This window comes from Oncorhynchus tshawytscha, linkage group LG14 (assembly GCF_018296145.1).
Source record: "Oncorhynchus tshawytscha isolate Ot180627B linkage group LG14, Otsh_v2.0, whole genome shotgun sequence".
NCBI lineage: Eukaryota > Metazoa > Chordata > Actinopteri > Salmoniformes > Salmonidae > Oncorhynchus > Oncorhynchus tshawytscha.
Genome location: NC_056442.1, coordinates 9382778 through 9410543, shown reverse-complemented (window position 1 = coordinate 9410543; position 27766 = coordinate 9382778). Strand labels below are relative to the sequence as shown.

At 42.7% G+C, this 27766-nt stretch overlaps 2 protein-coding genes across 2 annotated transcripts in view; one reads left to right on the top strand and one right to left on the bottom strand.

Moving 5' to 3' along the window:
- Positions 1–5183, top strand: part of LOC112266494 (pinopsin-like) — a 31402-nt gene extending 26219 nt beyond the window's left edge. Inside the window, exons 3-4 of the mRNA XM_024443993.2 lie at positions 1952–2185; positions 4755–5183. Coding sequence (XP_024299761.1) covers positions 1952–2185; positions 4755–5099 — 579 coding nt within the window. The 3' untranslated portion in view covers positions 5100–5183. The remainder of the gene's footprint in view (positions 1–1951; positions 2186–4754) is intronic.
- LOC112266493 (beta-galactoside alpha-2,6-sialyltransferase 2) lies at positions 2441–25820 on the bottom strand. The gene is made up of 6 exons (XM_024443992.2): positions 25587–25820; positions 15370–16227; positions 13131–13228; positions 12646–12747; positions 8844–9018; positions 2441–4491 (listed from the first exon to the last, which is right to left on the bottom strand). The coding sequence occupies exons 2-6, from the start codon at positions 16154–16156 to the stop codon at positions 4244–4246; spliced, it is 1410 nt and encodes a 469-aa protein (XP_024299760.1). The 5' UTR covers positions 16157–16227; positions 25587–25820; the 3' UTR covers positions 2441–4243.
- Positions 25821–27766: the final 1946 nt, after the last annotated feature.

The following is a 27766-nucleotide window of genomic DNA, read 5'->3' as shown; positions in this document are numbered from 1 at the left end:
CCACGTTTCATCTTCAATGCCCTTGCTGATGGAAGGAGGTTTTTCACTCAAAATCTCACGATACATGGCCCCATTCATTCTTTCCTTTACACGGATCAGTCACCCTGGTCCCTTTGCAGAAAAACAGCCTCAAAGCATGATGTTTCCACCCCCATGCTTCACAGTAGGTATGGTGTTCTTTGGATGCAACTCAGCATTCTTTGTCCTCCAAACACGACGAGTTGAGTTTGTACCAAAAAGTTCTATTTTGGTTTCATCTGACCATATGACTTTCTCCCAATCTTCTTCTGGATCATCCAAATGCTCTCTAGCAAACTTCAGACGGGCCTGGACATGTACTGGCTTAAGCAGGGGGACACGTCTGGCACTGCAGGATTTGAGTCCCTGGCGGCGTAGTGTGTTACTTATGGTTGGCTTTGTTACTTTGGTCCCAGCTCTCTGCAGGTCATTCACTAGGTCGCCCTGTGTGGTTCTGGGATTTTTGCTCACCGTTCTTGTGATCATTTTGATCCCACGGGGTGAGATCTTGCGTGGAGACCCAGATCGAGGGAGATTATCAGTGGTCTTGTATGTCTTCCATTTCCTAATAATTGCTCCCACAGTTGATTTCTTCAAACCAAGCTGCTTACCTATTGCAGATTCAGTCTTCCCAGCCTGGTGCAGGTCTACAATTTTGTTTCTGGTGTCCTTTGACAGCTCTTTGGTCTTGGCCATAGTGGAGTTTGGAGTGTGACTGTTTGAGGTTGTGGACAGGTGTCTTTTATACTGATAACAAGTTCAAACAGGTGCCATTAATACAGGTAACGAGTGGAGGACAGAGGAGAGTCTTAAAGAAGAAGTTACAGGTCTGTGAGAGCCAGAAATCTTGCTTGTTTGTAGGTGACCAAATACTTATTTTCCACCATAATTTGCAAATAATTTAATTAAAAATCCTACAATGTGATTTTCTGGATTTTTTCCCCGCATTTTGTCTATCATCGTTGAAGTGTACCTATGATGAAAATTACAGGCCTCTCATCTTTTTAAGTGGGAGAACTTGCACAATTGGTGGCTGACTAAATACTTTTTTGCCCCACTGTATGTATATATAGACACATAATATGCACCCAGTACTACTTCTTCATATGGACTTCCTGTAGAAAGATGCCCTGTCTTCAGTGGTCTGTAGACTGAGATGCATGGAAAGGAAGTTGGTGGTTACAGATTGGTAGGATTGAGAGAAGAGTGTGCGCAAAGAGAGAAACTGAACACTACTTTTACATGATTAAGGCAGTGTTCGTTGGACAGATGGAGTATCCTTTAAAAAAAAAAAATGAACACTTGGTTCCCTTTCTTACACTGCAATTAAGACTGATATCCTATTAAGAAAGCATCTTGTGACTAGATAATTAGGCAGTTGCCTAGTGTGACTTTTTTTCTCAGCTGGGATGGATTTTATGGCTACAGGTGTTTCAGAATACTCAGATCAGACAGGTTTGAAGTTTGGCCTGGTAATGAGACTAAGTGTTTCGACTTGCGTGATTAAAGCGTAGCCCTGTTAGAATAGTTTTTAAAAAGCGCTCCTCCTTCCTGGAAGTTCAAGCAATAACTGATGTGACATGACAGGATAAGTAAAAGGTAGTGAACTGGAAACCCTGCTTCACTCATCCAGTCCTGTCAGATCACTTAGCCTTTTTTAAAGTCAATTAGGGAAGGAAGTCTTTATTAAAACAGTGATTATCCTGTTACAAGGAAGGATGATTTTTTTAAAGTGTAGGTGAAGTATGACACCGATCAACCTATGTCGAGGGAAAGGAGGCTTTTATATAAAATACAAATGTAAACATTGATTAGCCTAAGCAGTGAAGGAAGGAAATTACATTTCTCTTAAGTATTGTAACAAGACCTTGTATGTCCTTCTACGTCCTCGGCCTCTCAGCACATACATTTATGCATGATAATTTCCTCTCAGGTGGGGCGGATCCGTAAGTCGGCAGCGCGGCGGAGAGAGTTCCACATCCTGTTCATGGTGATCACCACGGTGGTGTGTTACCTGCTGTGCTGGATGCCCTACGGCGTGATCGCCATGATGGCCACCTTTGGACACCCGGGCCTCATCACCCCCATCTTGACCGTGGTGCCCTCCATCATGGCTAAGAGTAGCACAGTCATCAACCCCCTCATCTATATACTCATGAACAAACAGGTGAGCAGAACCTAAACCAAAAATGTGTCCTCTACTCACCTCTCCTTCGTTACGTTGATGTGAAAGACGTGACCAGATGAAAGTCATTCCAATGAGGCGCTTCCACCATTATTTCTTCCACTGGTCAAGTATGTTTCAATCAAAGGGAGGAGATGAGCAGGTAATACATTTTTAAGCAATTGAGATACAGCCCTTTCCTCTTGAATTGTGGGATATGTAGTTAAACAGCTAGTTAGACAATGGTCAACTCACAAGGCAAGTAAGATATCTTTATTCACAACAGTTTAAGTATAAAAGAATGGAAAAGAAATACAAATTTTAGACAAACTAACAAATTATGTTCAGTACAAACTGATTCTGGCTATAGAAAATTCTGTAAAAACAGGATTTTTGTTTAAAGATCCCAAAAGGTGTCAATATTAGTGTTTACCCTCAACAGTAGATCAGCCAACACTTGACATTTCTATTGTGTTTTTGTGCATTCCATTCACAATGTACACAAACAAGTGAATCATCGTGAGGACATTTTGTCCATTTATATTTCTAAGCTGAGTCCCCTGCTTTGCTTTTGTAGTGGTTAACTCCTAGAAGACGTAGTGTTAACTAACAGTTAACTTTACACAGGGAACATTTGGCACAGTATCAAGTCTATCACCATTACCAAAAGCCTTAGACCACTGCGCTCCTGGTCTAAGGCCCTGCATCTCAGTGCAAGAGGCTACAGTCCCTGGTTCAAATCCAGGCTGTATCACATCCGGCTGTGATTGGGGCGGCACACACCAGGTTTGGCCGGGGTAGGCCGTCATTGTAAATAAGAATGTGTTCTTAAATCGACCTGCCTAGTTAAAGGTTAAACTTATTTTTTATAAATGTGCCTCTAACTATTCATAGGTGCATTCATTGCATTACACTTGACCAGACTTCAATAGGCAAACAAACCACATTTACATTCTATTTACACAGTGTGGCTGCAGAATCATGTCAAGGCCAGGAAAAGTAACTGCTGTCAGTTACCATCTGGTCTTGCGGTACAGTAACTTTAAATAGCGTACGTATATCGAGGACACTGATAAAGTTTGAGTTCCTTACACACACACACACACAGATCAGTGGTTAGGTTAAGACTGGTCCATACACAAAAAAAGTGAAAAGAAAAAAAGTGCTTGTTTTTCCTCATAGACCTACATACACTACTATCCCTGAATTTCTCAAATAAGGTCTGCAATATTTTTAAACCAAAAAGGAACACAACATGCTTTTTGAACTGCTTAAATTCAAACCTACCCTCTCAAGTAAACCCTTTACACTGTATGTTTTCAATTCTCTATTTCCATGCTCTAAACATGACCTGTACATGGAAATGCACCTCATTAGTTGAATCGGCAAAAAATGCCCTTTGACCGATGTTCAATATTTTAATCTATAGATCACTTTTCCACGTTCATACCCAGACCTCACCCATGTACAACATTGTGTCACAAGAACAATACCTTAAAAAGATGACCCATCTCTCCAGTAGGAATACATTCCTGAAGGACTACTTCATTACACAATACGACATGACATCCACATGCCCTAAACCACCCCCCCCCTCCTTTCAACATTGATGACTATTGCTATTCTAACCAGCAGCAACAGGCTGTTTTTGTCTTTTTCCAGGCTCAGCGAAAACGAAGAAGTTCCTCTGCAGGCGTCACTTCAGAGTTCGGCCTTTAAACTATTTCACTTCTTTTAATGTTTAAACGGCTTGTGAAACAACTTATCATTTCAACACCCTGACAGTCTCTGGTCTCCGAACCGGATGGCCAGAGCAGCTTCAGTTTGACACTATCCATTGCTGCAAAAGCAGTTCTGGAGCACGCTAGCTTAACCTCTACAGCCTAAGATTGATTAGTATTGGCACCACTCTCCTCCTCTTCACTTTCGTCCAGGTCAAAGGTCAAAGGTCAAACGCCAGAGCATGGCCCACAGACGACAGTGCTGACTCAACTTAGTCTCTTCAGTCGCTTGATTAGTATCGGCACACGCAGTCTCTTGATGGCCATAGGAGGTCAAATGTCAGGGCCCACAGTTGACCGCGTTGAACCCCGAGAGCGTGACCTTGCCCTTGGTTTTGAGGTCGTGTTGCGAGGCGCTGTTCATCCTCTGGACCAGTAGCTTCTCAAAGAGCAGGGGATGGTACGCCCCAAGGGTGCAGGCGGCGTCGTAGTGGTGCTCGTGGTAGTGGCACAGGTCTGTCTGACGCAGAGAGGGGATGTACTCATAGACATGGACCTCCTCGCACAGCGACATCATCAGGACGATGCCTGGAATTAAAAACAGGGCAAATATTAATTCATTACAGCTTATACTGCAATCTATGGGTCAAAGCATTTTCGGGCCAGTTTCCCAGACAGACTCAAAATAATTTACCATGGAAATTCTCTGGAATCCGACCTTTAGTTTGCATCTTTTTTTTTTTTTATGTGAAGAAATGGGTTTACACTGTGTCTGACACACCTTCTCACGTACACACTCCCCCCTTTCACAAACACTCCTCACATACGCTCTCTTTGTCCCCCTCTTGCAGTTCTACAGGTGTTTCCTGATCCTGTTCCACTGCAAACGGCCCAGTTCTGAGAACGGCGTCTCCTCCATGCCTTCCAAGACCACCGTCATCCAGCTCAACCGCCGGGGTCACAGTAACAACGTAGCAGTCACGCCCCAGCTCTCCACCGGCGCCAACCACCATCCCCACACAGTGGAGTGCAGCACTAACAACCGTGAAGTCACCACCCCAGTCTCCGAACAGACCAGCCCAGACCCCAACCAAGAGATCACCTCCTGTGGACAGCCGCCTACCCCCCTCACTACCTCCCGAAGCCCCTCTCAACCCACCCCCCCTTTCCCCCACGTGACAAACGCTATCCAGTGATCCACTGTGTTATTTGATAGTGTCACCACTGAGAACTCTACAGAGGATATGGTGTTATCCCTGGCATTTGTCATTTGGTGTCGCCCCCCCAAAAAAAAAAAAAAAAAAACTGTCTACACAGTGATCTCTCATGTGGCGTCACCCAACAACTCTCCATAGTGATTTGTCATCATGAGAACGCCTCAGACTACCCATAAAATGATCCATCATGAGTCATTGGGTCACCAGAGAACTCTTCTATACAGTCAGTGACCTAATCCACAACGTTACCCAGACAGAACTATCAATATCTTCTACTAACAAAGTGATCTATTCCAAGTCATCACCCCAGAAACTAACCTGTGATCTATTATCTTATAAAAACAGGGTATCCCAACTGGCAGCCTGCAGGTGGATTTATTTGGCCACGCAAGTTCATAGCAAAATACATAATATATATTGGAATTTACATTGTTGGACACAAGACTAAAAACACCATGAAAGCAGCTCCAATTGATTTTAAGTTTTGAAATGATTATGCTTTAGTAAAATGTTATCTGTTTTGACTTCTACAGCAATTGTTCTGTCCCCCCCGCCCATCCGCTCAAGAAAAAAATAAATACGTCGGCCCGCGCCTGAATCTAGTTGATGATCTATGTTATCGAAGGTGTGTCAACCGCCCCAACCCAGCTAGATGGTCAACTGTTACTTTGTCACTCAGTAAAAGGTGTAGATATCTTCCTGTCAAGTCTTGCCATGAGAACGCAACAGTGTGGTGATGTTTACGTAAACATAAAAACTTGTATTTTTCCTCAACTTCTGTTTTCATATTGTTACGTCGACAGACCCCAGAGTTGTATTAAGACTGGAGCGGCTTTAGTGTTGTCATTACTGTTACAGCACCTAAAAGGCTTTTGTCATAACTGTTATACACGGAACCCAACCCAGCTGCGCGCGCGTGCCATCGTGCGCCATCGTGCGCTATGTATTTTGCCCCCCACACCAAATGCGATCACGACACGCAGGTTAAAATATCCAAACAAACTCTGAATAAATGACATTAATTTGGGGACAGGTAAAAAAAAAAATCATTAAACATGTATGGCAAATTTAGCTAGTTAGCTTGCACTTGCTAGCTAACGTTAATTTGTCCTGGGACATAAACAGAGTTATTTTACCTGAAATGCACAAGGACCTCTACTCCGACAATTAATCCATACATAACGGTCAACCGAATCGTTTCTAGTCATCTATCCTCCTTCCAGGCTTTTTCATCGTTTAACTTATATGGTGATCGCATCTAAACGTTCATTGTATTACCACGACTACCGGCAAAACAGTCCGTCTTTCAGTCACCCACGTGGGTATAACCAATGAGGAGATGGGAGAGGCCGGACTTGCAGTGCGACCTGCGTCAGAAATAGGAATGAGTTCTATTTTAGCCCTTGGCGTCGCTGACGCTCGTTGGCGTGCGCAATAATTGAATAACATGGATTTCTACATTTATTTTGCGGCGCACGCGACGTGTCCGGTCTGGTCAGCATGTTACAGTATACGGTCATAACTGTGTCCATTTCCAATTAAGTGAAATAGACAGTTCATTTTAATTGGTTCTAAAGCTTCTATGAAGCCTATGTGAATGATGTTGGTGAAGCTGAATGCTTTGACCCGCATCTGTGAGATCAAATTGGGCCTCTTTATTTGCTCAGTTTTTATATTACACTTCATATCAGTTCTTGAAATAATATGAAGGATAATCACAATGTTTATACAGATAACTAAGGGTGTAAATCACACATAACCATGTTCATTTCTTGATCGCACTAAGTTGCTAAATCAAAATGTTCACGCCTACTTTGTGGTTATTAAATCACTATAGCTGTGGATTAACTATTTAAGATCATATCTGTGCAAGAACATTTTATAGATGATGCATCTGGGTGAACTGTGTAAAACTGGCTAGTATTACACTAAACCGGAATTACATTTTTGGCAATGTGAAGGGATTTTCCATTTCACTGCAGGGTGGGGAGGGTAATAAACCAGAAACAGTTGGAGAAGGTTAACAGAAAGTGTGCATGTTTGCTACACTTGAAGCCATCATCCCATTGGGCAAAAGACATCACATCAATGTTCAATTGTCAGTTTGAAATGTTGTTTACAATTATGACAATGTGGAAACAATGCTGACCCAACCAATATTTGCATGTCAGGATGACAGCCAGGCGTTGTATGAAAGCCACAACCTGTTAAAGTTACCATCTTTCTGTGCCTGTAGTGTTGAGTCATGCAGTATCTGACTTTGCATGTTGACATGTGCCTCAGTCTACAAGTCTAAATGATGTGCATAGGTACCTACCAGATCCCAGCAGGCAGTCAACAGCCTTGCACCCCACTGGGCTGTCACATAGTGGCTGGCTGTAGCCATCATACGGCACTTGCTTGTCTTTATCCACATGACAAACTGAACAGCACCGCCTCTCACTGCCTAATAAACTGTAACCCCAAAACAGTTAAATAAATGGACTGAAATCCTCATTCTGTGAGTTACGGTCTGCCTCATTGAGCACTGCTGCTGGCAGTGAGTGTGTTCTCCTTCTGTGTGTGTGTGTGGTGTGTGTGGCGGTAGCACAGTAACGTGCTCGGGGCGACAACCTCCTCAAGCCCTCCTGCTGAGATTCCAGGAATTGCCATGGGGGTCTATGTTGTAACCCCCCCATCCCCAGCCTCATGTAAATTGAGAACAAAACAAGAGGGAAAAAAACAACACACAGGAATGAATCACCATTCTGCTGTTCTTTCTGGACTCTCTGTACTTTCGGTCCGGGTGGAAATATTTGATGCAGGTTTCGAATTATATAGATACCCAAGTAGAAACATATGATGTAACTGTGAAATCGCTTTGAAAAAAACGATTCAAAGTGAAACAGGTTGCTTCACTTTGACAATACCCCATTTTTTGGCCTAGCCATAATCTTACCCCTAATATTCACATAATTTCTCATGTCTCACCACCCTGCTCTTCCCAGAGTCCCAAAACAGCAACAAGGGACACAATATGGGAAAGTGGGACACCTAGTCAGTTGTACAACTGAAACGTGTCTTCCGCACTTAACCAAACCTCTGAATCAGAGAGGTGCGGGAGGCTGCCTTAAAAATCAGCATCCAGGTCGCCGGCGCCCCGGAGAACAGTGGGGTAACGGCCTTGCTCAGGGGCAGAATGAGAGATTCTTACCTCGTCAGCTCGGGAATTTGATCCAGCAACCTTTCGGTTAATGGCCCAACGCTCCTACCCACCGGGCTAACTTGAAAATGAGTATTTGCTTAATGATGTTAGAAAATCGAAAATCAACTTGATGGAACGCCAATCGTTTAATGAGCACCTGTGCCCTCTTGACTGTGTAACCTTGTAAATAGATGTTGAGCACACAGGGAATAACAATTAAGCTCTGTTATATTTTTACCTTTGAGCAATCTCAGATCTCACTCACTAAAGAAGAAAAAAAAAACATACATCCTTCTGGCTGCCATTTCCTTAAAGCCTGCTTGTCTCCTTGAACCAAGGATACCACCATGTGTTCTGAACTAGGCCTGCAGTATGTGCTGCATCTCAATGGTTAATAAAGTTGTGTGAATTCGATGCACGTTGGCTGAAGAGAGTGTTCCCGTCATGGGGAACAGGGTACCATTTCAGACACAGCGGTCAAACAAATAAATTGACGGGTGGGTGGGTGCCCGGGTGTATGATCAGAGGCGCATGCCCACCTATGAACCCAGAGGATGGGGGGTTAGGCTGGATGTTCTCCTGGGTGTTCCCCTGGATCACGTCCCACAGCTGCCAGATGAACTTAGGGTGGAGGACGTAGAACGGTTGTGTGGGGTGGAGCCGCCGGCGTTCCTCGTACGGGGTGAACAGGTCATAGTCTGGGTTCCCGTACCACTGAAGAGAGGAGAGGAGACTGCAGTCAGCACCAAGCATCTTTCTTTACACTATCTGAAATAGAACGCTGCTACTCCGGGTCAGCACAATCATGACAGCATCTCCCGAGGGTCAGACTCACTGCTAACACTGCAGTGTTGACACAGTGCCTTTGTTAAATTAAACTACTCCTGAAGCTCAGCAGGGTCAGCCTGCTACAGAGCAGTCTACCTGCTACTGTATTTCTAGAGCACCTAAAATTAGTATTAGTACTTTATTTGACTACGGGAAAGAACGTATGTTAAAATGTTACAGATATTGCAATGCAGATTTTCTTGAATCCATCACCACCATACTGACTGACTCACAACACCACCACAGGAATCCCTACGCCCCAAGCGAAAATGTTGTATAAATCCACGTTCCTTTCATACACCACGGCTTACACAAGTCCACTAAATCCATGATTCAGTGAACAAAGTCAGGCATGAATATCCCCTTGAAATTGATGACAAGAGACAGTCACAGCGCAACATTTTAAAGTCAAGGTTTGTTACACCAATACCCATAGCAGGTATTGATGAATGACTACAGCAGATGTGCTTTAATTAGCTCTCTATTCTGGAAGTTAATCTTATTTTGTATCCCACATGGCACCCTATTCCCTACAGTACAAGGGCACTGCTTGCCCGCAGAGTGAACATAAAAATCAGCCTTTGATCTGACACCCAGTGACGTTAAGCTGTTAGGTGACAGATACCGTGTTGGTAACTCTTTGGTTCTTTCAAAGTCAGGATAACATGGGACAAAATTGAGTAAATTATGCCTTTTAAGCATTAGATACAGAACAGTGATTTGTTTTAAATTGGATTCTGGGTCTGGAGCAAATTTCTTGGTAAAGTCTCAATGAACGCGTTCACCCATCCATACAAATTGGGTGCATGTAGAACAGTAGGCGATACAAACACACACACGCGTGCACACAAACACACACATACAAACAATGGCTTTCACTTTCAAAGTGGAGGCCATTAGAATAACAGTCCTTGATCATTGGCCTTATGCTTGTGTGTGTCCTATATGTATTTTAACTAAATGCCATAAAATTCTGTGTGGCAGACAGCAGAGGTAATGTAAAACACTTTATTACATTGTTCTCCATATACAGTGGCTTCGGAAAGACCTAGGCTTTTTCCACATTTTGTTACATTACAGCCTTATTCTAAAATGTATGAAATAAAACATTTTCCTCAGCAATCTACACACAATACCCCATAATGACAAGGTGAAAACTGTTTTTATTTTAGCAAATGTATTAAAGATTAACAGAAATACCTTATTTACATACGTATTCAGACACTTTGCTATGAGACTAGACAGGTGCATCCTCAGGTGCTCAGGTGCATCCTGTTTCCATTGATCATCCTTGAGATGTTTCTACAACTTGATTTGAGTCCACCTACGGTAAATTCCATTGATTGGACATGATTTGGACACACACACACATACATACACACACACATATATATATATATATATATATATATATATATATATATATATATATATATGTGTGTGTGTGTGTGTGTGTGTGTGTGTGTGTGTGTCAACTATTCGACAGTGCATATCAGAGCAAAAACCAAGCCATGAGGTTGAAGTAATTGTCCTTAGAGCTCCAAGACAGGATTGTGTCGAGGCACAGATCTGGGGAAGGGTACCAAAACATTTCTGCAGCATTGAAGGTCCCCAAAAACACAGTGTCCTCTATCACTCTTAAATGGAAGAAGTTTGGAACCACCAAAGCTTCCTAGAGCTGGCCAAAATGTCCCTACAGACTCTCAGACCATGAGAAACAAGTTTGTCTGGTCTGATGAAACCAAGGTTGAACTCTTTGGCCTGAATGCCAAGCCTCATGTCTGGAGAAAACCTGGCACCATCCCTACAGTGAAGCATGGTGCTGGCAGCATCATGCTGTGGGGATGTTTTTCAGGGTTAGGGACTAGGAGACTAGTCAGGATCGAGGGAAAGATGAACAGAGCAAAGTACAGAGAGAGATCCTTAATGAAAACCTGCTCCAGAGTGCTCAGGACCTCAAACTGGGACAAAGGTTCACCTTCCAACAGGACAACACAGGAGTGGCTTTGGGACAGGTCTCAATGTCCTTGAGTGGCCCAGCCAGAGCCCGGACCTGAACCAGATCGATTATCTCTGAAGAGACCTGAAAATAGCTGTGCAGCAATGCTCCTCATCCAACCTGACAGAGCTTGAGAGGATCTGCAGAGAAGAATATGAGAAACTCCCCAAATACAGGTGTGACTCAATGCTGTAATCGCTGCCAAAGGATCTTCAGCAAAGTACAGAGTAAAGGGTCTGAATACTTACGTAACTGTGATATGTTTTTTATTAGTAATACATTTGCAAAAATGTCTAAAAACCTCTTTTTGCTTTTTCATGATGGGGTATTGTGTGTAGATTGATGAGGGGAAAAAAATATTTAATCAATTTTAGAATAAGGCTGTAATGTAACAAAATGTGGAAAAAGTCAAGGGGTCTGAATACTTTCCGAAGGCAATGTATACAAGGGTACGTTCAGCAATGGAACATTCAGATAGAAATATTTATATGTAGAACAAACATGCCTCTCTGACATGTAAAATAAGGAATTGCGTCTGCTCTACTTGCAATGTTCAACAAAGTTTACCAACTGAACTGTGTGACAGAGGAGGAAATTCTAACAAACTGACAAGGCCTAAATGTGTGTTTTCATAAGAAACATTTAATTAGTGTTTGTTTTAATGTGATTGATTTTAGGACCATTAGGCTAGTTACCATCTCTTTCAACTGACAAGACAAACAAATCACATCTCGCATACTCTGAGAATGGAAGATTGGAACCCTACCAGTGTCTCAACAAAGAACTCGGAAGAATTCCCTTTCACACTTACATTGTTGGAAATGTAACAGCAATTTGTCAAACTACTTTAAAACAAAACTGAGCATCTCCAGAGGTTATAGCCTGTTGATGAACACTAATTAACTAGACAACCATTTCCCCACCTCACCAGGACTGAGTAAGTCTAAGTCCGTATCGTTCAGCTTTTCCTCATTACCACCCAGTTGGTCATCATGTTTCCTGGCATCTGGAGAGTCACACGTGAACCACATTAAATCAAAAGGCTGAAGACAGCACTGTCACCGTTGAGCGTGTTCACACAGTTGGTTAACTGACTGTTAGTTGCACTGGAGAAAAGCCTCTGCTAGAATGTTAGCATGACCGCTACCAGGATCTCAGGAAGGGGCCTGTGTAAGCCACACACCAGATACATGAATCTAAACACACTGACACTTTCTGAATTATTCAGTGGAAACCCTAAGATGGTTTTGTATAAAATATGAGGCACTTTATTGTCCATTTAGAATGGAAATTAAGTGTTTACGCTCTCTCACAAGACACACCATTGCTGGAAGCAGCGCTCCTGGAGCAATTGTAAGGCTTTAAGTGCTTTGCTTAAGGCCACAACGGCGATGCTTGCTGGCTCACTCTACACCAGACTTTCCCTAAGATGAACCAGAAGATGATTAGGAAGTCATTAATGACACATACACTACAGCGCGTGACTGACAGTGTGAGTGAGCAGAGAGACCTACCCTGAGCAGGTCCACAGAGTATGGTGCAGGATCCCAGGCCACCAGTGTCATACCCTTATACAAAGAGCTGGTGTTGAAGCGATGTCTGGGCCGGGCCAGGATCTGCAGGGAGACAAATTACTGATCGCTGTACTGACAGTTCTCCAGCCCCCCAGGCTAAATGTAATCTTAGCTGGAACTGGGGTATTGGACACACAAATATGTGGCCAGCAATAAGAGTACATCTCACCTACAGTCCACATGTACAGATCCCATACGCCAACTTGTCCTCTCCCAGTGATAGGTGTATCATGAATGACTGACTAGATAAGTGTGGTAGTGCTGGGATAGACTGTCTTAGTGATCGGACTAGCGGTTTCACTCAGCTCTAGATCAACTCAAATCATATTCAAAAAAAGGCAGAGTGTCAGTGATTCCACTGTCAATCAATAGGGGGTCCTGAGTACCAAAGAAAAAGGTCACAGGAGGAGAAGTGGGCGACCCACCTGAGAGTTAATGATGCGGATGGTGGTCTTGTTGCCCACGTCATTCTCATAGCCCTCTGTAGGAGCAGCGTTGAAGCGAAGCACAGCCTCATGGGAATCTGAGTACAGGGTATGGACATTAGCTGCATCCATCAACCAACAGTACCATTAAGATGGCATGGTTTATCTACATAAGTAATGTGGTTGGTGAATGTGGACCAACATTTCTTCAGCCAGAATTTCACAACCAAATTTAATAACACAACCTTATTTTTTTTTTTACATAAACAAATAACCTTAAATTTCATTGCATTTTAATGTCTTATCAAAATGAAAAATAACTGTATTTTTATAATTATCTTCTCAAAAACATTTGTATATCGTCTCATTCAATAGTCTGAAGTCGTCATTTTTTATAAATTATATATAAACACAGTACCAGTCAAAAGTTTGGACACCTACTCGTTCAAGGGTTTTTCTTTATTTTTTAAAAACTAGAAGAATAATAGTGGAGACATCAAAACTATGAAATAACATATGGAATCATGTAGTAACCAAAATAGTGTTAAACAAATCAAAAACTGCCACCCTTTGCCTTGATGACAGCTATGCACACTCTTGGCAACTGTACCGGCAGACAGCGTGTTTGGCGTCGTGTGGGCGAGCAGTTTGCTGATGTCAACGTTGTGAACAGAGTGCCCCATGGTGGAGGTGGGGATATGGTCTGGACAAAGATAAAATGCAATTGTGTTCAATGGCAATTTAAATGCACAGAAATTGTTGTGTCATTTATCCGCCTCCATAACCTCATGTTTCAGCATGATAATGCATGGTCCCATGTTGCAAGGATCTGTACACAATTCCTGGAAGCTGAAAACATCCCAGAGGCACATGGTGGTCACACCAGATACGAACTGGTTTTCTGTTCCACGCCCCCTTTTTTTTTTTAAAGGCATCTGCGACCAACAGATGCATATCTGTATTCTCAGTCATGTGAAATCCATAGATTAGGGCCTAATGAATTTATTTCAATTGACCGATTTCCTTATGTGAACTGTAACTCAGTAAAATCTTTGAAATTGTTGCATGTAGCGTTTAAACATTTTTTTTTATGTTCAGTGTACATGTAGTCTAGGCTCTGGTAAACTACAATATTATGCTCATCATGACGCTTATGAGTCACTAACCAAACTCCAACACTAGAGAGCGGCAAACCCTTTCCTTTGGAGGTCTGATCTTACGGGCTGAAGTGTCACTTGTAAAAAGCTGCCTGCATTACGGTCACGGCTCTTCCTCCTCATTTCAAGGACACGCGGGCTATTCATCACATCAAATGAACAGATACATGAGGAGTGACAAGCCAGTCTGATGCGATCAACACGAAAGCCTACTGAATGAAAACAAAGCAGAGTGGTCTAAAGATCCCCGTAGAGTAAGCCAGGGTTCCCATTCACACGCACTGAACGCGGAGCGATTTCTATAGGCGTGAGGAACTTCCCAGCTTCAGAGCTCTTACGCACTGTAAGGTTAGAGGCCAGTTCAATTCCAAGGGTGAATCAAACCTACCAAAGCAATACACTTATGTAGTGATGAAGACGAGTCTGACAATTAGCTGTAATAACTTGTACAATCAGTCTGATTAGTAGTACTAACTTGTTATTAGTTAGGATGTTGGAGCTTGAGTGTAATATTGCATTGTCTGTCTGTCCAGACATGCTCTTCATTTCATGTGAATAAAGGTCAACAGTCGAGCCTCAGTTCCTGATAAGCTAGCCTAGTCTCTGTGGAACTAGGGTCAGGAGAAATGTGGTCGTCAACAGAGGTTGAGGTGAGGACAACAGTTGAAGAGAGAAGAGACCACTGGGACGGGGGCCAGAGGGGCCCAACCCAATAACACTCCAACTGAAGCCTTCACCCACACACACCTCCCCGCCTACGAAAGTTCTGGGTTCAGGCCGGGCCAAGACACTACCAAGAACAGACTTAGTTCCTGCCCAGCAACAGAGAAACTGTTTATCTTTGACATACAAGGAGATGACTCTGCCCAGTTAGAAGGTATACATTTGTGATTGTGACTTGTATGTTGTGTTATGCAGCTGCAACATCCTGCTGGGTGTAATAAGTTAGTTTGAGCTTTACTTCCATCTAGATTTATACCAGAACTTGGCAGCTGTGTCTTTATTTACATTGGAGCTAACAGTTACGTTATAAATCCTGCCGATGTTCGGAAAAAAAGTATCACCTATTCTACAGCACTCACCAATTTCTCCCCCTAAGGAAGAGTTGAGGATAGCCCCGGCCGAGGTCACCACCGCACACGACTTGAACTTTGACCCCTGGCCCCAAAGCTGCTCCAGAGGTCGTGGGGGCACTAGCCTGTCCCAGCCCAGGCCATAGAAGGGTTGCTCTGTCCCATCCAGTGTCCTCAACCTGGCCTGCTCCTTCAGTTCACAGAGTACGTCCCTCCTGCTCTGCCTACCCCTGCGCAGCCCCCTGTAGGCCACGTGGTGCCTGTTGAGATGCAGGTAGTCCCTCATGGACTTCTGCAGGTGTGGAGCAAGCATCCCCGCTGAGGCAATGCCCCTCCGCAGCCACTGGACCACTGCCTTGGACTGGGATAAGTAGTATTCGTCTCTGCCCCCTCTCCTCTTCCTCCTCCTCCTCCTCCTCCTCAGGCTCTCCCTCCTAATCTTCTCTTCCCTTTCCTGATCTCCCACCTCATTCCAGACCACCTCACCATTCTGGTTCAGCTCCAGGGCCTCCTGTTTTCCCTGTCGGCTGTGGCTGGGGTCCTGGTTGGCGGGGGAAGAGGAGGACGACACCTCGAGAGGAGAAGCCCTGATGCCCGATGGACTGCCCTGGATGGAGGCCAGACGGCGGGTCTCGGTGTGGGTGAGCGAGGAGGGCAAGCGGAGCTCCACGTCCCGGGGGTCCAGGAAGTGGGAGAGCAGGGCCAGGAAGATGAGGAGCCAGGCCAGCATCGCCACCAGAACCAGCTGCCTCCACTGCTTCATGGTTGGGGTCATGGTGGAGGACCTGGGAGTCATGGTGGGTGCAGCTGGGGTCCTGTCCCGTCAGTGACCCCTAGAGGCCGACCTGGAAGTGCTCAGGGTGAGGCCTAAAAAGAGATTTATTAGTTTATTAACTTTATTAGTATAGCACATTTTCATACAATAAAGTGGATGAGCAACTTCAGTAGTACAGGCCCATGTCATACAACACAACGCATCTGTATAATAGCTTAAAGGTCTAAGGGCCCACGGCTGGGTTTCTACTAAGCTAACATATGGAATTGTTTTAAGAAGGCAATACTAAGAAACATTTAGCTATCGGATTTAGAATCCCTGTAAGTAGCCTATATATATATATATATATATGATGAAACTTTGAAATGTGGCTATTAGCCCATAGACTGCATTGAATAACACATTCATACATGGCAAAACAGATGTGGAAGGCCAACATTAGTGGATACAGTGGATTGAGATACATCCCACACAAAAAAAACACAACAAAAAACAGATATCTCTAGCTTAACAGAAATTTTGATAGAGATTTTTGTATTATGTAATTAGATTTTCCGCAGGGTCGCAGACAGAGAGACATAAGAAACACTACAAAGACCAGGATGGACACATCTCCCTTGTTGAAAATGCTTCCTCCCTGCCTTTCTTTCTCCTCTTTGAAGTTGTAACGGAGCTGGACTGTCTTTTACATTTGAGACATGGAAGCCTTCCTCTCTCTCGGACGTATCCTGCCCGTGTCAGAACTTTCTATTTAAAATAGAAGGTGCTGATTCCTGCTTTACCAAACAATGGGGAAACGTAGAATAATAATCCAATCCTTCCTTCCATCTATCCTCGTATTCACTCTTTGATCCTGTTGAGGTTGACTGTAGTTTTGACAGCATTGTGGCCCTGAGTTGGTTAGGTTAGGTCATGTCTGTTTACATTCTCTATGGGCTGGGGCAGATGAGGGGTTGGGGAGCTGTGCCTCTCCCACGTACCACAGTGAAAACAGACTGTGTTTTTCCACACCGTAGAAAAAGCTTCATCATCCACAGTGGGACCTGTTTGTGAAGTGAAACCTGAGGTAACGTGATGTGCATCGTTTCAGGATATTTCTGAGCAAAACGTAAATTGGTGTGCTCACTCAGGGAAAACGTGTTGTCCAGAGAAAATATTGGAATGTGTCCTTCTCCGTTCACCACTGTGCCACGTTCTTTTGCAAGTGCAGACAATTCTTACCAACCTGTCCATTAGTTAGCCCAATGGGGGGGGGGGGACATATTGGATGACCAAATGAACAGGAACAGTAGCACTCATTATAATAGCAGGTAAATGTAATCACAGGCTGTGGCACGCAGTGTAGCTCTCACAACAGCACTCGCTAATTAATGACGTTTCTCCAATTTGTAGTGGAATTGTCCCTGGAGTCTTCTTTAGACTAAATGGTGAGCCTTGATGTTTTCAAACAGCAGTGGTAGAGACGGAGCCATCACAGCTGAGTATTAAGCTAAGAATTACTTAGGTTTAAAAATAAGCTCAACTGGATACCTTAATGAGGCAGTGAATGAACAGAGAGAAAAAGCATGCAGGGCATTCTATGCCATTAAAAAAAAAAAAAGTCAAATACCTATTAAAATTAGGCTAAAACTAATTGAATGTGTCATTGAACCAATTGCACTTTATGGCAGCGAGGTGTGGGGTCCACTTGCAAAACAAGATTTCATCAAATGGGACAAACACCCCATTGAAACCCTGCATGCAGAATTCTGTAAGATTCTCCTACATGTCCAGAGGAAAACTACAAACAATGCATGCAGGGCAGAATTAGGCCAATATCCACTAATTATAAAAACTCAAAAAAAGAGCAATTAAGTTTTAGAAACATCTGAAATACAGTGACTCCCTCTCATATCAATACCAAGCCCTGCAATGCCAAGAACTGAGCAAAGAAAAGGAGTCCCCTCATCCAGCTGGTCCTGGGTTGACAAACCTGTTCTACTAACACACTGAAGCCTCAAGACCAGAACATCCAATCAATCAGAATAAACCAAATTACAACACAGTCAAAACAAAACTACATTTCTTATTAGGAAACACAAGCAGAAGCACAAAGCAAAATGCAGTGCTACCTGGCCCTAAATCGACAGTACACCGTGGCTAACTATTTGACCATGGTTACTGATCAAAACCTTGACAAAGTACAGACTCAGTAAGCACAGCCTTGCCATTGACAAGGGTAGACACAGGAAAACCTGGCTCCCTGTAGAGGAAAGGCTGTGCAACCATTGCACAATCTGAGACAGAGATGCATTTCCTGACGAAATGTCAAAAATATAAAACAATTAGTGTCATTTCCCCAAATTTGAAACCCTTATTCTAGGTTTCAAAGACCTCTCTGGTGAGAGTAGGCTACCCGTCCTGTTGGGGGAAGATGCAGAGAAATTGCTGCCTGCCATAAAATGAGGGACAGTGTCTGACAGACCAATCAACCTGCACATGTCCCCTACTGTATGCTTATTGTTCAATTGTCGTCCCGTTGACAATTTTGATTCTTGAGAGAGCGAGCGATAGAGATAGGTAGGATAGATAGATAGATAGGATAGACGCCGATACCGATTATTGGAGGACCAAAATGACAATTACAACAATACTGAATGAACACTTATTTTAACTTAATATAATACATAAATAAATAATGAAACCTGTTCAATTTGGTTTAAATAATGCAAAAACAAAGTGTTGGAGAAGTAAAAGTGCAATATGTGCCATGTAAAAAAGCTAACGTTTGAGTTCCTTGCTCAGAACATGAGAACATATGAAAGTTGGTGGTTCCTTTTAACATGAGACTTCAATATTCCAAGGTAAGAGGATTTGGGTTGTAGTTAATATAGTATTTATAGGACTATTTCTCTCTATACCATTTGTATTTCATATACCTTTGACTATTGGATGTTCTTATAGGCACTATAGTATTGCCAGTGTAACAGTACAGCTTCCGTCTCTCTCCTCGCCCCTACCTGAGCTCGAACCAGGAACACATCGACAACAGCCACACTCGAAGCAGCGTTCCATCGCTCCACAAAAGCCGCGGCCCTTGCAGAGCAAGGGGAATAACTACTCTAAGTCTCAGAGCGAGTGACATTTGAAACACTATTAGCGCACACCCAGCTAACTAGCTAGCCATTTCACATCGTTTTTTTTTTTGCAAATGCGCTTTTGTTAAATCATCCCCCAGCGTTGCATCGATTATATGCAACAAAGGACACGCTAGATAAACGAGTAATATCAACCATGTGTAGTTATAACTAGTGATTATGATTGAGTGATTGTTTTTTATAAAGATAAGATTAATGCTAGCTAGCAACTTACCTTGGCTTCTACTGCATTCGCGTAACAGGCAGGCTCCTCGTGGAGTGCAATGAGAGGCAGGTCGTTTGAGCGTTGGATTAGTTAACTAAGGTTGCAAGATTGGTTCCCCCGAGCTGACAAAATGAAAATCTGTCGTTCTGCCCCTGAACAAGGCAGTTAACCCACCGTTCCTAGGCCGTCATTGAAAATAAGAATGTGTTCTCAACTGACTTGCCTAGTTAAATAAATAAAAGGTGTTAAAAAAATATTTTAAAAAATAAATAAAATCGGCAAAATTGGCGTCCAAAAATACCGATTTACGATTGTTATGAAAACTTGAAATCGGCCATTCCGATTAATCGGTCGACCTCTAATGCAGACTAGGTTAAGTGTTTCCAGAACCTAGTGTCTTAATTATGAGTTTACGGGGTTTGAAAAGTCAGAGGGCTGATTCCCCCTCACAGCAAGAGCTTGCGCCAGGCAAGGAACCACCAAGCCCCAGCCTCTCTCTCAGGACTTCACACACACAAATTACATCTTCAAAGGGTCTTTCCATCTCCTCCAGTGAGCCAGTGCAGTGGAGGCTAGCATGAATGACACGGAAGGTTAAACTGAAATAATAACCTCTATGTGCATCGGGAAACGCTACTGAATGCTGAATTGGGTAACCCACTGGCAGTATTCTGAAGAGAGAAGTCTCTTCTTTGTTCCATTCAATTGTGCTTAAACTAGGCTACTAAAGCAGGCCCTCCATTTCAAAAGCAGGATTTGAGTGGCATTAGTATGGCATGGGAGTAAAAAAGAAAAAAAAAGAAAAAAATAGGGCTTCCTAAACCTTGTTTTTAGAAAAAAACACCATGAATGAACTCTGCACTGACATCTCCACAGGCACTGACTATATATTCCTCACTACAAAGCCTTGTGGAAAGCTGGCTGGCCTAAACTGATCCTTGCACCACTAACCCCCCCCCCCAATAAGGACACAGGTTTCAGAGGTCACACGTCTGTCTCCAATCAGATAGAGACAATCTTGCCCCAGGAGGAACACAATTGGCCCTCTGCTTTCTCTCCAACCAGACACTCACAAATTGAACTGGGCGAGCACGAGCGTCATTTGCCTGCCTGAACGCAGTGCTGTAGCAACAACCTGAACACAGAGCTGTAACAGCAAATAACACAACGCTTCATCAAATACACATTAGCTAAGTCAACACATAAGAACACACCAAGATCCTCTCCCCACAGATACACATACACCCAGATCCTCTCACATAAAAACAATCCATCTAGATCCTGACGGTAATGTCAAGGTGTAGGCGAAAACAGAAACAGCATGGCTGAGATAGACAAGGGAAGCCAAACAACAGCTGTGGATGTTTCCTCTGTGCCTCTGAGATGACGGAGATGATTCATAAAACCACATCTGAGAGAGGGGGAGATAGAAAGATGAAAAACAGATATGGTCTGGTTCCTGCCTTATAGCCAATCATAGACATAGCAGGTATTATGTTCTAAAGTGGAAAAGAGACATCTTCAGCTCCAGCCTGGTTGGGAACGCAACTGACCGCTGGCCCTCTTCACACACCAGCTGGTCTCACAATGGGCCACGGGGTTTGGCACATGGCCCCTGGTCTCTCCAGCAGTGCCGACGCACACACACAGTCATGCAAACACACAGGCAAGTGCACACACACACGCGCAAACCCCCCCACACACACACGCAAACTCACACTGGCACACAGTGTGACACACACTCTCTCTCTCAAACACACACATACACAGCCTGTAGAAGTCATTCCAGAGAGCCAGCAGCAGGAGGTCTCTCCATGGAGAGATGATATCCCGCCTGTCCTGTTTCTGCTGACAAAATGCCTTCCTCCATCTTCAATGACATGCCTCGCTAAGCTCCATCTTTTCTGTTATTCTCTTCTCTCATGTGCTGCTGGTCTGTTTAGAAAACGCTCCTACATTGCCATTGTCATGGCACATAATGCATACTGTATATGCATAATTATAAACTGGTTGGTTCGAGCCCTGAATGGTGATTGGCTGACAGCCGTGGTATATCAAACCGTATACCATAGGTATGACAAAACATTTATTTTTACTGCTCTAATTTCATTGGTAACCATTTTATAATAGCAAAAAGGCACCTTGGGGGTTTGTGATATATGGCCAGTATACCACGGCTAAGGGCTGTATCAAGGCACTCTGTGTTGCGTCGTGCCTAAGAACAGCCCTTTACCGTGGTATATTGGCCATATACACCACCCCCCGGGCCTTATTGCTTAAATCTACCTCTTGATGTGGTGCATGACAAAAGCTCTTGATGTGGGAGGAAGGTAAATGTAGCTTTGGCTCCTGGCTAAAGCAACATTGAGGGAGGCTCTCTAATAACCATGGCAGGAGGGGAATTTACAGTACACGTTATACCACCAGGCTTATCTACCCTACTACCTCTCAGCTCATGTCACATGTAGAAGATAGAGACTCAACGCCCACATGGCTGCAGGAGAAAAACGTCAAGAGGTTATTTTCAAGCAAATGGAGTGGTGTTTTGTGTTGGCTTGCGATTCCCTTATCTGTCAGTGTTTCTCCCTCGATAATATTACGACTGGGGAGACAGCAAACACATATGCTCTTCACTGTACCATGATAAATTGTACTTAGTTACAAAGTACCCAGAAACTTTCATGTGACTATGGGGGAAGCTACTGTAACAGTACTGTATACTACTCAGAAATATTACATTGCAGTTTTCATTTGACAGAAATCCTCTCCACTTCCTGATTTGTGCAGATATCACACAATTGCATGGATAGAAAAAGTACACGATAACATCTGTTGTCAGGAAGGAGAGCAAAGTTCCGTGTTTGTTTGATGGGAGCTCTAGATTAAAGAAAAATGAGTCACACATATATGGGCTCCTAGGGGATGTGTGGTGATCAGGTCCTACCTCCTGTGACCCGGTTTTCCTGCAATCTTATCCCAAAATGGATGTCAGTCTCAGGACTCTCAGTGCCGCCAGAGCAAAAACCACCAAATGTCTCTTCTTGTGTGGACCAGTTTTATCTAGCCTACAAACTCACCAAGCAGTTGTTTCCAGTTTTGCATTAAAAGAGAGGAGCAAGACATCAGAACTCTCTACTCGAATGGCTTTAGGGAGAGAACCCCTGTTTTGTGTAGCCTAAGCCTCGTGACCGAGTCTGTGTGACTGAATGAAATCTCATAACAACTACTGTAGTGGGCCCATCTTACGCAGGCTGGCACCAGACGTGACTCACACAGCAGGGGCCAGGGGGTTCAAAGCAACAACAAAAAAAAAACAAATAGGGGCTATTCCACGCTAACAGAATGACGCTGAACCATTGATTGCCAAGTTAAACAACCCATACAACTCAATGCACTACCTTCAATTGGTCGCATTGACGCGAGCCGCACCTTCTACATGGTCACCTGACTCAAAACTGTTAGATTGATACAGGGCTACTTGCAGTGAGTATTATATTTATTGCGTTCTGAAGTTTTTGGAATTTGCACTTACTCAGGTGGTAAATTAGCCCCACATAAAATGTGCCTGTGATATTAGTGCACATAAAGATGAAAAATTCATCTGTATTGAACAAAAAAAATTAAGAAATAAGACATTTCTGGGACCCTATTTTAACAGTCAAAAATAACAATAGCCTAATTGTTAACCCGAAATGCACGACAATCACTGGATTAGGCGGCACACTCAAATCCCAACATTAAAATATAAAATACCATCTCAGTATTCTCTTACACTTTTTAATAAAGCACCGAATTACATTAGATGATAGAAAGAAAAAAAAGAAAAAAAATACATACATATATTTTGTATGACGCAGAAATTGTTTTTGGGGTGAGTCCAAATCATGGACTGGTGCAACCAACAGAAAATCCTAGTGGCTCCAGTTCCACCAGGGGAAATTGTCAGTCTGGAGTGTGATGTGTGATCAGTTACTTCCCAACCCGGGCTACCATACAGTCCTACACTACTTTTCTTTACTGTCCATGATTGGTTTAGATTTGGACTGACCAAACTTCAACGTCCATGGAAGTCCGATGTGGGTCAGAGTTCAGTGGGTGAAGGGGCTGGTTACAGTAAATGGAAAGAGAGGGGGCTCATGGGTAGGTGTCAGTAAGAGCTGGGAGAGGTGACATTAACTGGAGAGACAGGGAGACAAAGAGGGAGGGGTTGTCCAGACTGTTTTCACACTCTTGGTTTGACCACCATGCAACAGAAAGAGAAAGAAAACAGTTATGAGCTGAACTCAACAGTATGCCAGTGGAAGAGAAGACTGTAGCAGGTGACCCACCATAGTTGTTTGTGACTACTATGAATTCCCATTACAGCCAATTCAGTTTCAGTCATTCTGAGTTGTTTTGTAATTGTCTTTTACTGATTTATTAACAGAATGATGTGTTTGAATCACTTAATAAATCATAAACCAAATTGATATCAGTAAAAACCTACAGCTAATTGATAGGTCTACCTTTACTTGTTAATTCTGTGATCTTCCATTCTCCTCCGTCCTCATCAGGGAGAGAAATTATAAAATATCTTAAAGATATGTGGGTTTTTTGGTAACAGAATGACAAGACACTAGGCAATATTACTTAAACTTACAGAAGACTAATAATTTTTGCAAAACTACATTATAAATGTAGATATTAGTTGGCAGGGGCCTTTACTTCAACGTTATTGTGTTTTGATGCATTTCTAATTGCTTATAAAAGACTGTCTGCTAGATGTTTTCTAAAACCCTTTGTCCATCCGTTAGCCTAGAAATCAAAGCCTTTGGTTTAAAAAAGTAGATACGCCTTCATTTCTAAAAATATAGACTATGAGTTTCATGTGACACCAAATTTGATGTGCTCATGGCATTTTACATGGAAATGCCCTATACTGTCTGGAACAAACCATGGCGCTTTCAAAAAGCCCCAGAAATGAATTCATGCTGTATCTTGCAGCATAATGCAGGAAGCTCGTCTTCCAACACATTTCTGTGAAGGTGTTTACTTAACATTCTAAACTGAATGGTTCGAGCCCCGAATGCTGATTGGCTGAATCCTGCATCTTGCATAAGAACAGCCCTTAGCCGTGGAAAATATTGGCATTCATTGGCTAAATACACAACACCTCCTCTGGCCTTATTAGGTAACACACCACATGGCGAGACAAGGTGTTCTTTACCTGCATGTCATTTTCTCACCAAATCCCCAAATTGCCGCTACAGCGATACACACTTGTGTAGATCTGAGAGAATAGGAAAATAAAAAAGCAATTTGGTGACAACTTCACCCATTATTAGAGAGCAAAGAGGAGCTATTACCTTACTGACAGCTGTACCTATCCAGGGTTAGGGCTATCAGACAGGGCTGCAAGACTCGGTCACCCTGCCTCTCACCTGTCTGTCTCTCTGAGCACACACCAGACCCTGACACTCCTCAATCCTAAACCCAAATCATTCCACAATGGTCATTTGTGGTCATATGGACACTGAATTAATTAACATGTGCGAGTCCATAGTGTAGTTTATCATGTCCAAAATGTAAAATAACATCGTAAAGTTATGAAAAGATTAGTCAATATAGTCCAATGTGTGTATGATTCGTTGTGCTGTAAGAGGTAGCCAAGTTGACTTTGAGAACCAATATTGATTCAAATAAAAGCCTTCACATGGCAGCTCGTGTTGATCCTCTCAACACTCATCAATAGGTGTGCTGTGGGATCAGTTCACTGCAGGAATGAAGACTGTTACAAAATATTGAGAAATATTCCAATTAGACATTAAGAATATAATATCACTGGCGTTGTCAGTTCGATGGGAACCCATATTTTTGTTGTAGGTGAAATAGGCACACGTTTTGAACATGTTATTAGGATGTAGGCAACTTTGTAATTCACGCTATATTTCGGATAGAAGCCAATGACAATGTTTTAACCATTCATTCTGCATGCCCCCTTTTCCGTGGCACAGTTTGAAACCCATTGTGATCTCTATATAAGCGTCCCTCTCATCACAACCCTCTGTTTGAAATACCCATGGCATCGTTGATTGCTCTGTCTGGTACAAAGATGGTAAAAATGCCTTACCTGAGCTAGTTAAACGCTCTTAATTCCGGCGAACATCGACATTTCTTTAGGTTTCGATCCGAAATGTAAAGACTAAACGGAATGCATGCTTTCGCGCCATCTTCAAAGAAAGAGGTAAGTTGCAATCGAACGCTATTCAGTGCTGCTCGACAACACACTATAGAATGTGTAATGTGGCGTTGTGGTTCTTTCAATTGAGGTATAAAAGAGCCGTCCTTCCTTGATAATTGTTTTGGGGAGCGGGTGGGCGGGGCATAAGTGAATGTACTGTGTGCCAGGCCGAGCAGTTTACTTGTCATGATGTGGAATAGAACTGCTAGTTAAGGAGACAAAATATTGAAACAAAGTTGCTATTTTACTTCTGTTTCGACTATATTTACACCATGCCTAGTTTATCTAATCTTGCAGACAGATCAGAATCACAGTCTAAAGCTTCCACATCAAATATAGCCCTACCCAATTACAGCCTGCCACCACAGAAGAGTAGACCAACATATTTGCTATTATTTCCTATCTGAGTCAGATAACATAATGTCATTTGTATAGAGATTTGTATAGGGATAGGGGCGATTCTTGATGCATTGCACACCATAATTGTCACGAGACCATGCCCTTGGCAGGCAAAATCTCTACAGTGACACTAGTCATTTAAAACATACATACTGAGTCTGTTGCTTGAACTGTCAGGTAATCTAATAATGTTCAATTGCCTTGCACAGCCTCAGCTCTCCATGGAAAAGCAACCCAGAGTAGCGCAAATGTACGACATGAGATACTAAAAAGAAACACCCCAGGATTTCTACAATACTGCAGTGCATAAATGTAGGCTACAAAAAAAAAATCATAATCGCCCTAGGTTTATACTGCCTCTTATTAGCGGTGCTTGCTGAAATCAAGAACAACTAGCATACTAAAATTACAACAAAATGTCTTCTTATTAATTGCCTTATGCTGGAATTTGGAGTGCCAAACCCGTAAAAGCTACCGACTTTAAAATGTGCACGCCGACTGTCTTCAGGTTGCTTGAAAAAATATTTTGATACTGTTATACTTTTCATACTACAACCATATAGGCATTAATCCCAATGCATTTCAAGGACCGTAGACTTGAATGTTTTTTTTTTACAAAATCAGGTATTCAACTGTTAAGATACAAACACCAAACCAACTTTAAAACTTACAGACTGAGTCAGCGTAGATTGCTTGTCAATAGAGATTTGATACGGTTTATTATTTTCAACTGTAGCCATTTAAAATGTGCATTAAGGCTCCATAAACTACAATGGGTAATTCCTGGATTCACCACTGCTCTTGAATTGTTTAAACTACAAATACGGAACCAATGTTAAAATGCCAGACTGACTTTTGCTTGTCAAAAGATTGCTGAACATATTTATACTTTTGAACTAAAAGCATATCACATTTGCATACAAGATCCATGGGCTATAATAGTCGATTTTAGCATTCCCACTGCACTAAACCATTTTAGCTACAAACACCAAATCAAATTTGAAATGTGCAGACTTTCTCATCTTAGATTGCTTCAAAACAGTAGTTTGCTCCTATTTTTTTCTTTTAAAACCATAAAGCTTTCTGTACCCCCATTTAGTTAAATGCTGTAATGCAGACTCAAACATTCTAAATTGAAATCACTGGTACAGAACGTTCAAATATATAAGCCAACAATTTCAATGATTTCACTGAATTAAAGTTCATATAAGGAAATTAGTCAATTGAAATAAATAAATTAAGCCCTAATCTATGGATTTCACATGACTGGGTGGGGCTTTATTACAGACATAAATAAACCTCAATTTCATCAGCTGTCCTGGTGGCTTGTCTCAGACGATTCCACAGGCAAATAAGCCATATGTGCAGGTCCTAGGCTGGCATGGTTACACGTGGTCTACGGTTGTGACGCCGGTTGGACTTGGGAGGTGGCTTATGGTAGAGAAATTAATATTAAATTCTCTGGCAACAGCTCTGATGGACATTCCTGCAGTCAGCAAGCCAATTGCATACTCCCTCAAAACTTGAGACATCTGTGGCATTGTGTTGCGTGACAAAACTGCTCATTTTAGAGTGGCCTTTTATTGTCGCCAGCACAAATCAAATCAAACGTTATTAGTCACATGCGCCAAATACAACAGGTGTACGACCTTACAGTGAAATGTTTACTT

What these genes read in the sequence shown, in the direction of transcription:
- LOC112266493 (XM_024443992.2), bottom strand. Translation starts at nt 16,156, where the DNA reads ATGACTCCCAGGTCCTCCACCATGACCCCAACCATGAAGCAGTGGAGG. An exon ending in TCCGCATCATTAACTCTCAG is followed by an intron (nt 12,748 to 13,130) that starts GTGGGTCGCCCA and finishes GTCTCCCTGCAG; the next exon opens with ATCCTGGCCCGGCCCAGACA. An exon ending in ACTCTGTGGACCTGCTCAGG is followed by an intron (nt 9,019 to 12,645) that starts GTAGGTCTCTCT and finishes TCCTCTCTTCAG; the next exon opens with TGGTACGGGAACCCAGACTA.